General features: G+C 39.2%; 1 protein-coding gene across 2 annotated transcripts in view; it reads left to right on the top strand.

The window, feature by feature from the left end:
* Positions 1-2437: 2437 nt before the first annotated feature.
* Positions 2438-11698, top strand: part of LOC126371897 (G-protein coupled receptor Mth2-like) — a 112474-nt gene continuing 103213 nt past the window's right edge. For both annotated transcript variants that reach the window (XR_007567095.1, XM_050017310.1), the window contains exon 1: positions 2438-3065. Coding sequence is in view for 1 of the 2 variants with exons in the window: in XM_050017310.1 (XP_049873267.1) it covers positions 2568-3065 (498 nt within the window). In the remaining variant the exon portion in view is untranslated. The remainder of the gene's footprint in view (positions 3066-11698) is intronic.

Here is an 11698-nt window from a genome sequence, read left to right as displayed (position 1 = left end):
AATCATTTTCCCATTCGGCTGTGTGATATGTTTTTAATTAGCCAAATTATGCCCGTCCTTATAGAACATCACATTAGAGCATAAATGTACACATGTAAACCACCGAAGTTATGACTTTTTAACACTTTTTGTCGCCATTAGCGCAATGTTATGAAATTATAAATATTTAGTGAGTCTGTCGAGGAAATAAATTCGTAGGTATTTGTATTTCGAAACTTATAAGTAAAAAACATCATATTTTTGTATATCGTAGTTACTTTCTATGTTTCGCTGAATGTAATAATTTTAACGATAGAGTGTAAATTTTGCATTATCCATAATTTCGGAAACGAAATACATACCTAATACTTAATTTATTACTCGACAGACAAATGTATCTCCCAGCACTATAAACATTTAAGTTAGGTACTTACATATACCTCGTATAACAAATAGACAACCAATCTCTGTAATAAGTGTCCGCGGCGCATCTTGTCACAAGCGACGGTGTGTTAAGGTGGGTACTGACTAGTGTTACGAGGCGTAATGTAATGTGTTACACAGCGAGCGTTCATTCTGTCATCATCATCATCAGCCCATTAACGTCCCCACTGCGGGGGCACGGGCCTTCCCTATGGATGGATAGGGAGATTGGGCCTTAACCCACACGCGGGCCCAGTGCGGATTGATGGTTATTAATGACTGTTAATGCAGCCGGGACCAACGGCTTAGCGTGCCTTCCGAAGCACGGAGGAGCTCGAGATGAAAACAACTTTTTTTTGTGGTCACCCATCCTATGACCGACCTTTGCGAAAGTTGCTTAACTTCAACAATCGCAGACCGAGCGTGTTTACCGCTGCGCCACCGAGCTCCTCAAATTCGTGCAAGATTTTTACGAATTCGTGCTGTCAGTACGGGGAAATAAGGCGCTCGTAGCGAGCATCAACACTGATTTTAAGCACATGACGTTGCATAATCATGCTCGCTGCGAATTTTACACCTCGTAACACCGGTCAGTACCCACCTTAACGACACTGTACAACCGATATTGCACATTTGAACAGATACATAACATAAACAGCCTATATACGTCCCACTGCTGGGCACAGGCCTCCCCTCAATCAACCGGAAGGGGTATGGAGCATACTCCACCACGCTGCTCCAATGCGGGATCGTGGAGGTGTTTTTACGGCTAATAGCCGGGACCAACGGCTTAACGTGCCCTCCGAAGCACGGAATCATCTTACTTTTTCGGATAATCAGGTGATTCAAGCCTGAAAAGTCCTTACCAAACAAACGACAGTCTCACAAAGTGATTTCGACAATGTCCCCATCGGGAGTCGAACCCTGACCTTCAGATCCTAACGCTGTAACCACTAAACCACGGAGGCTGTTATTTGAACAGATATAACATCTTAATTTCAGGGACGAACTTGTACTATCTACATAACTTAATGTTTACGTATTTCCAACACGCTTCGGATACTTTGTTTTTGTGAGTCTATTTGTTTATATGTCAGTGGGTACTTAGTGTAGCTTTGTTGATCACCTGATAGGCTATCAGTACTTAATACCTACATAGTTTTAATCTATAGTAACATATTATACATAAATGGTTCTAATAATAACCAAGGTGTTTTGTAAATCTACGTATTAATGGCTATTACACAAATAACTGTACCTTATATTACTACTATTTTTGTTACTATATTTTTTATTGAAAAATTATTTTTGTTGTAAGTTTTCTATGAAGTTTCCTATTGATATTTGAGGAGTAAAAACATATTTTTTAAATTCGTATTTCCCCCTTTGCCATAAAAAGTAAGTTATGTACAAGTAAATGTTAAATTACTTAGTTAAAAGTGATTCCTACATAAAGGAGTTTTTCTGGAATACGTGTACACTTGTCTCTTGATAACTTGTCTACTGCGGATAAAATCTATTTTTACCCCTCAAAATATCTGTTTTAATAATTCAATACCTCTTTACTTGCCAACTGATAATAATCAAAATAAAGTCGATCTCTACATACTTACATGTAAAAGATGAATATACAATTATTAATGTTATTTTTGTTAGCCGACTTGTATTGTGATGTTCGACTGTAATTTTGTTTCAAAGTACAAAATTAACTTGTAGTTATCATAACACTTGTGTTACATTATTATAATATATTTTGTTTAGTTGGCAAACTTTGTTTTATTTTATTTTTTTCAACTTTTGATAGAGTTGTGTCTACCTAACGACATTTATTTGTATGTTGACTACTGTTGGCTAACTGTATGAAGTGTACTATGCGTCGCGTATCATGAAATATCAAAATATTTATTCGGGCCTCATAACCTGCAGTATAAACATTATGTATCTCCTTAACCTGTGTTTCCATTGTGGCCTTCGATGCGTGCGACAGGCGCGATGTTTGCTTATCAAACAAATCGAGCCGTGATAAGCGTTACGCAGTAATATTTATCATCGGGCGCGGCGTCTATGTCGGCTCGGCCGTCGTAGCACAACTCCCGCCGTAGCTGTTATCGGAAAAGCGCGGGAAAGCGAGCGCTCCGTCAGTAGGCTCGCGACCGCCGAGAGAGATGGTCGTCTCCGTGCGCGCGGTCGCTTTGGCACTCGCCGCGCTCGCACTCGCGACGCGCGCTCACTTGCCCTCCCACGACAACATACTGCGAATACAGCTGTGGGACGCCGAGGGGCTCAGCCGGGAACCCCTGGCCACCGAGGTGGCAGCCACCTCGCGAGCTCCCAAACGCAGGAACACCAAAGTTAACTTGGATGCTCTCTACAATGACATGCTGGAAGAGTTCGGAGCGGAGCTGGAGTTCGGGCGCTTCACCAGGCACCGGGTGAGGCACAAGCGGCGGCGGCCTCGGCAGAGTGGCACGGACCTGCCGTGGCGGTTCCACGCCGGCTCGCAGCTGATGAACGTGGCCGAGTACAACTACGACGTGCCGTGGGATGTTATCGAAGGAAGGATGGTGGACAGTGCAGTGAGTGATGCAGTGAATGGGTCGCGCGAGCGGGAGCGGGACGTGGCGCAGCCGATGACGCTGCGGCAGCCCGACGACGACGACGAGGTAATGAGAGCAAACACTCGACGGAATAATATCGCCTTTCAGCGTTATCGTCGCCCGAGGTGGTTAATAGCCATTCACTGAACTGATAGCCTGCCGGCGTGGCCGCGGGGATGCTATTCACGCCATCCTTTCAGGACACCCCTCGAGCGACGATGCGTTGATAAAAGTGAATACCCTTCATTGTTTTTAAAATATGTTTTTCCCCGTTGCATGATAGCGCGAGCGCGGGAGTTCCAAGTGGAGTATATTTTTCAAGGGGAGATTGGCTCTCTCGTCTTATCAGCAGATATGTCGACAGTCGACGGACTATCGTTACACAATGTTATTGATATATTTACGATTACGCTCTATCTTCGTGTTATCGCTCAAATATTTAGTGAAATGCATTTTTATAACGTACGGAATGTATTAAGTCACTATAACGACGTAATCGGTTGTATGAGAGAAATAACTGTAAAATAGGGTTTCTAGTCTACCTATGCATATGAGTGCCTATATTCCTAATGACGTATCTGCTCGGTAATAACAGTCGTGACGGCGATCTATTTAAGTAGTGTACAATCCACATTATACTTATTTTCCTTCCTTTAGGTATACCTATAACACCTTGAGATGTGTCAACTTCTTAAGTAGCATGGGAAATACCTTCGGGTTTTTACATGTGTTAAAACCCTTTTAATTCTTGATCCTTTTCTGATTACCTGCTTACACAGGTAAATTAGGTACTAATAAAGATTCGCTACGAGAAAGGGTTTTACTGTAAATTTAGGTATACTAAGTGGTAGGTAGGTATATCAGTTTTGTATGTCATTTTATTTACGTGAACGATTTACAAATTAAATAAGAAATAATGTAAGATTTAGACACGATCTTTATTTCTTAGGTAACTTTTATTTAGTGCGAACGCAAATAGGTAGGTAAATAATTTATTACTATTAAAATGCGTACCTTACCTACCGTAAAAATAATTGATTTGCAACTGAATTGAAAAATGGCGGATTAATATTAATTTGATTATATTGGTTTTTAGACTTTTTTATTTTTAGAAGCCATTCATTAAATTTACAAGTTCAAAGTTATTATTTTCCTAGTAATTCATTATCTATTGTTGATATTATTCATTTCTTTTAACAATGCGCGGTCACGAAACCTTTTTAAAAGTGTTTCTTTCTAATCGTTTTATTTTTATCAAGTTAAAGTACTGTGGTATGTTTTCATTTGTTCTTCTTTCATATTAATACGTTCGTGCCGAGATTCACTATGAAATTGCTCCTAATACGACACTCCATACGTGGGTAGTCTTAATAGTTAAGTAGATGAGTTCCTATGGGTTCGCGACGGCCGTATTTTCATGAGAAAATCGGCGGACTCCACTTACATCTACGTGCGCGATATGGACTCTTTAAATCGTTTAAGTTAATTTATATCGAGCGGCAAACACCTGCCTGTTGTTTTTATTTGGTCAAGGTCTTGGTAATTTACAAAAGTAAAATTCTACGGATTAAATTGTTATTACCAGAATGTTGAGGGATTGCGCACTAAAACTATTGATTTTTATAATAAGATTTTGTGTAACAACTACGACGTAATCTGCTTGACAGAAACATTCCTGAATGCAAGTGTTTTTGATTCAGAACTTTTTGACGGTAGGTATAACATATACAGGCGTGATCGTGAAACTAGTGGCTTTAATCCAAAACAGGATCATGGAGGAGTTCTTATAGCAGTCTCTAAACGATTTCACTCTAAACGATTGAGTGGCTTTGAGTCGAAATGTGAAGATTTATGGGTTAACGTACAAATTGCTAATACTAAGAACTCGCCTATAGATGTCAATATATGTTGTGTGTACCTGCCGTCTCCTTTGAAAAGCCATGTTTTAAAACACTTCATTGACAATACCAACCGTGTACTCGAGTTGCTTCCATCAAATGTTCTCGTAGTTGGGGACTTCAACTCCCGATCTATCGAGTGGCAAAAATGTCCAAATTCAGCCCATCTTTTACCGGAATCTGTAGGCAGTAGCTCTTTAGCAAATATGTTACTCGATTTCATCTCGCTAAATAATTTTAAACAATATAACCATGAGAAAAATCATCAAGATAAGTTATTAGATTTAATACTATCTCACTCGTCAATCTCCAATGTTACTAGGTGTAATGATCCTCTATCTAATGTTATTAATTATCATCCTCCGCTAGCCTTTGTTTACGATTTGCCCAGCACTTGTAGTTCTTTACGAAGTAATGACAGCATATATAAGTATTGCTTTTTCAAGGCAGATTACGATAACATAACACGTGATCTTAACAATATTGATTGGGACGACCGTTTTTCGCATTGCTGTGATGTGAACGATATGTTGTCAGTTTTTTACACTGTTTTGAATGAGGTATTACATAAGCATGTTCCAAAAAAGAAACCTTCTAAAAATAAGTATCCGGTGTGGTTTTCATATAACCTTATAAAACTTTTACACGAAAAATATAAATATCACAAGAAAATTCGCAAATTTAACAGGAACCCACGAGATGTTCAATCATTTGAACTTCTACGCTCTAGATGTTATAATTTACAGGCGAAATGTTACAGTATATATATGAGCCGTCTGGAGGCTAGTCTAAAATCTAATCCCAAGCTGCTTTGGTCTTTCGTGAAACATAAGAAGAATAAAGAAAATTCTTATCCTTCGAAAATGACACTCAATTCTGAGACAGCCTCAAATGGTGCCGATATCTGTAATTTATTCGCCTCGCATTTCTCATCGGTATACAATCAGGATACCGGCTCAAACAAGGTTCATCTAGATTACGTGCAATACACCACAAGCAACTTTTTGTGCTCCATCAAGTTTTCAGAGAAAGAAGTTTACCGAGTCTTAAGAAACTTGAATCATTTTAAGGGAGCTGGGAGCGATGGAATACCTTCTGTGTTTGCTGCACGGTGCGCCAAAGCTTTAGCAGTTCCACTCACTTTGATTTTTAATAGGTCTCTCCTAGACGGTGTGTTCCCCGGTCTTTGGAAAGAAGCATTGGTGGTGCCATTGCACAAATCTGGCGACGATACCAACGTTTCCAATTATAGACCCATATCTATTTTACCGGTGTTTGCGAAAACGTTTGAGAAACTCTTGTGCCCACTTATTTCATGTCATTTTAAACAGTTAATTTCACCTTATCAACACGGGTTTGTTAAAGCGAGATCCACCACCAGTAACCTTGTCTGTTTTGTCAATGATCTGTGTCTATCTGTCGACTCGCGTAGCTCTGTCGATGTTATTTACACAGACTTTTCCAAGGCGTTCGACAGAGTAGTGCATAATATACTCCTACACAAACTATATGTTAATGGCATCTCTGGGAATGTTATTAAATGGTTGGCTTCTTATCTATCAGACAGGGTATCGCGTGTGGTGATTGGCGGTTTCGAGTCCAACGGTTTCCCCGCTTTGTCAGGAGTCCCACAGGGCTCGCACTTGGGTCCAATTTTATTTAATATATTTATAAATGATATTAGCGACTGTTTTTTGAATTCTAAGTGCTTGCTCTTCGCTGACGATTTGAAATTTTACAGAGTTATGCATACTGAGGAGGATGTCGATCTGCTCCAAGCCGACCTTGCACGATTGGTCCAATGGTGTGACATGAATGGCATGGGCCTCAACACAGATAAATGCCTCGTTCTAAGGTTTACTAAAAAACTGACGTCTTCACCTCGGTGCTATTTCATTAACGGTGTTGCTATTAACGAAACTAACACAGTGCGCGATCTAGGAGTTTTATTAGATAGCAAACTGCGTTTTCACTCACACATCGACAAAATCGCAAATACTGCGTTCAAGGTGCTGGGGTTCGTCATTCGCAATTGCAAAAGTTTTAAAAATCCTCAAACTAAAATTATTATTTATAACTCCTTAGTGAGGTCGGGCCTGGAGTATTGTAGTGTTGTGTGGAATCCCCATTACGACGTGTATATGAAACGCTTGGAGAGAATTCAGAAAAGATTCTTATGGCATCTATCTTTTAGTTGCTTTATGGCTAAGAAGCTGCCTAGTTACTCGGAACGTCTCCATTATTTTAAAATGCGTCCTTTATCAGAGAGAAGATATTTGCTGGATGCAATATTTTTTCATAAGCTTGTAAACGGAACATTAGATGCGCCCGATCTTCTTTCCAGACTTAATTTTCTTGTACCACATAGCCTGCCACGCAGTAGTTCAAAACACAGGCTTTTTTCTGAGACCTTTGGTAGAAGCAACTTGGGATACAATTCACCACTAAACAGATTAACGAGGATGTATAATAGTTTAAGTAATAAAACTGAATTGGATATTTCGAGTAAGCCCAATGCATACAGAAGTAACTTGTACTCAATTATTTATAAATAACAACAAATGTGTCTGTTTTTAAGTGTAAATGGCCTAAGCTGTGCAAGCGTGATGCGCTTTTAGCCTTCTTTTTTTTCTCATTTAAGATATCTTTGCTGCAGTTAATTTTGCATGCCGTTGTCACCTATAATTAGGGTAACAATTACTCTTGTTTATGTATAAGTAACTTGTAATGTATTTATTGTTGTTAACTCTGTTGGTGACCATAAATAAATAAATAAATAAAAAAAAAAAAAAAATAAATAAATAGATCCAAACCCGAATTATATATGTTCCAGTTAGATCAGCATTTCCAAATGGAGTACTCCGGGACCTAAGAGTTTTGAGACGAAGTCACCAGGGCTCCGCGAAATTATCTATTTTACTTTTATAAAATACAAATTACTAATAGTTTTACGTACAGACAAGAAACGAAACAAAAACAAACGAAGCGATAAGGCTGCTGTTTGCCATGAACCAAGTGAAGTCTTTTTTTTAAGTATTTTTATTTTATTTTAGTGGAACAAAGTATATTTGAATTCGAATTTGAAGAAACATATTTTCACGCCTATTTACCACAGTAAGTTTGGTTTATAATCGTTTTATACGGGGTTCCATAAAATACTAAGCGTTTGGTGAGGGTTCCGTTATGACAAAAATTTGCGAACTCCTGTTTTCGATACATGACAAACCCACAATAATTCGCTGTGAACATAATCACACAGGGCGGGGTATTGATATTATTCATTTCTTTTAACAATGCGTGGTATCCTCTGATAGTGAAGGTTTTCACTAAAACAGCGAGATGTGACATATAAATGTTTCTTTCTTTCTTTCATATCACGTTGGTCTCATAGAAAGCTAGATAACATGTGGGTACATCGTACTTCTTGCCGGATGTACCTCTGACTACCCCAATTGGCATGTAGACGTGAGCTCATGTTTATTTATTTATTTTTATTTATTTATTTTTATTTATTTATTTTTATTTATTTATTTTTATTTATTTATTTTTATTTATTTATTTAAGATACACCATCGCTATATACATAAAAACTACAAGAATAAAATTCAACGGACAATGACCGAATGTTATACCATTACAACATTCAATTTTGTATTACGAAGAAGATATTCTATTCAGTTTGGGTCACTTAGATGATACGTCCGACTATAGACACGGGTCCCTCAACAACCAGAGGGTACAAAGTCTTTCCACATTTACAAATTCAACAAACATACGAAAGTTGTAGAAACCAATGGAGTTCCTTTATCGACATTACATTAGTAATTTAAGCACTCAGTTCCAAATTGTTATAGCGACTGTTTAAACTTTCCAAGTTGTTGTTACCCGTAATTATCGGTAGTTCCATCCAAGTTGGGTACACGTTTAACTCCTAGTTTGACCTCCGAACATAATTAAGTTAACAATGGCCCCGATTCCTGCAGACATCTCTTAATTTTACTTTAAGTTATACCTGTCATTTTCTTATCCGCCGAAAAGGAAAGGGACGGATGATTGACAGCGCTTAATTTTAGGAAGAATGAGTAAATAAATGAATAACCCGGGCGAATTTTTAGACGGTTGTTTTAGATTTGTGCTTAAAATTGACGTGTGTTCCATAAATTTTATGCTTGTCGATTACCCGTCCCTTTCCTTTTCGGCGGATAAGAAAATGACAGATATAACTTAAAATAAAATTAGATGGTGTTTACAGGAATTAGCACCAATATATATATTAGTGGAGTTTCAATTGTTTACTTAGAAGATGAGCAGATTTTAAACATAAAGATCAAAAATCATAATCAAAAGTCGTTTATTGTCATTGTAAGATCATGAAGGAACACACATGAACACACACAGCATCACGCCTGTATCCCCAAAAGGGTAGGCAAAGGTGTATTGTATATACACGCACTCCTCACCAGCTGTATTAGAGGCCTATGTCCGAGAGAATAGGGGACGAGCCTATTGCCATTAACCGGACATAAATCCTGGTAATCATGTGATATTACGGCCTCCGTGGTCCAGTGGATGAGCGTTAGGCTCGATCCGGAGGTCCCGGGTTCAAATCCCGGTGGGGAAATATCACAAAAATCACTTTGTGGTCCCTAGTTTGGTAAGAACATTACAGGCTATTCACCTGATTGTCCAAAAAGTAAGATGATCCATGCTTCGGAAGCATGTTAAGCCGTTGGTCCCGGTTTTACTTACTGATGTAAGTAAGTAGTCGTTACATGAGCCATGTCAGGGGCCTTTGGCGGCTCAATAATAACCCTGACAACAGGGTTGTTGGTCATCCACCTCACAACCCACACGATAGAAGAAGAAGAATGTGATATTAATTGTCTGTGCTATGATTTAAACATAAATTCAAACTCATAAAGTCGACTTCAGGGTTTAGAGCTCGTGCCGAGATTCGATCCCGTGACACTACGATGTAAGTCACGCTTTCTCCGAGCACGCCTATCACGGATTTATTAGATTTTTTTATTTATTAAAAATAAGTACAGTACTTAATACATTTTTTACAATTGACGGTGCAACAAAAACCAACATTCACCATCGTCGACCATTGTAACGATTCCTTTCTTGTCATCACCATTAACAGCCGTACGACGCCCACTGCTGGACATAGGCCTCCCCCGAAGATCTCCACGACAATCGGTCCTGCGCTCCCCGCATCTAGCGACTTCCCGCGACCATCACCAGATCGTCGGTCCACCTTGTAGCGGGCCTACCCATTGAGCGTCGTCCGATACGTGGTCGCCATTCGAGAACCTTTCCGCCCCAGCGGCCATCGATTCTCCTCCATTTCCATTTTTTGTCATTGATGTTTACTTGACTATCAATAGAGACAACCTCCACAATTCCCGCTTCAGTATAAATACACCTGCCGATTACTGGCGCATCCTACCTGGCGTGGGGTTTACATGAATTTTATCTCCGCAAACTGGATTTTGATTGGCAATTACAGCAAGTCGACGGATCTCAGTTGATAGCTCACCTGGCGCGCCCTGACCGCGCACACGCCTACTGCTGCAGGGTTGACGATCACACGCATTCAGATTTTTTTACAGAAGTTGAATGATCATCATTATCATCAGCCGGAAATCGTCCACTGCCTCTACCAAGGGTCGCCACAATGACAAATCTGCTGCCGGCATCTAACGGTTTTCCGCGACCTTCAGGAGGTCATCGGTCCACCTTGTGGGGGGCCTGCCTACGCTGCGCTTTCCGGTCCGCGGTCGCCAATCGAGAAAATAACGACCTCATCGGCCATCCTTTCTAAGAGCACCAATGATCAGCATTGGATTGAAACTAGTGGCAAGAGAATGCTTTGTTACGAAAGAACATAATTATATTTATTTGATCAATCCTTATTCAATCATGTAAGTGAAAGCATTAATATATACTGACGATACAAAGGTAGGTAGCTACCTATTTATAAGGACGACAAGACTGCAAATATAACGACAAGGTTCTAAAGAAAACAAATACAAAACTCATTATTGCACTCAAAACAAACGTTTAAAATAAACAATTATAATAAGTAAGCAAAATAGGCAGCCTTATTGCTAAGGCAGTATAATTTAAAGTACTTACCGACTTTATCGATGTTAAAGAACAACATTGATTGGCACAAGGAGACGAAAAATGAGCCATGACTGTAGCAAATGAAAATTCTACCGCGTGGAAAAGGCATGGTCTTACGTATGGATGTAACATAAATAGCGTTTATACGTCACACTAATGGGCAGAAGAATTCCCTTATCTAGTGAAAGGAAATGGAACAAACTACATCACGGAGGCGGACACGGTCTGATATGCCTGACACAATATGTCTTGGCAATCTTATTCATGGTGAAACGCAACAAATATTTATCAACAGACTTAATGTGACGTACAACCTACCAGCACGTCATTTAGTTTGCTTCCTTATAGCCTAAATTAGGGACAAAAAATACCTACTTAGTTTATCATGTCATTCATGTACCTCTGGCTACCTTGGTTAGGAATATTATATAGGTAGTCATGAGTTTACGTTACGAGTTTATTCTTTCCAATTACGAGGTCCTTATTTGACTGGACTATTAGGTTTTTTAAAGAAAAGGTAGATATTTGTATAATTAATGGTCGCTGTATGTTAACAGTTACCACCCACAAAATATAGGTTAATGAAGTGAATAATTCTCGTAATAGGGCAGATCAATTAAATCAAAATAACAGGTCCGGAACTAATTTCAAGTGTAATTTGTCACAATT

This window comes from Pectinophora gossypiella, chromosome 13 (assembly GCF_024362695.1).
Source record: "Pectinophora gossypiella chromosome 13, ilPecGoss1.1, whole genome shotgun sequence".
Classification (NCBI taxonomy): domain Eukaryota; kingdom Metazoa; phylum Arthropoda; class Insecta; order Lepidoptera; family Gelechiidae; genus Pectinophora; species Pectinophora gossypiella.
The sequence above is the reverse complement of the archived record's forward strand: the minus strand, read 5'-3'. Positions and strand labels throughout refer to the sequence as shown.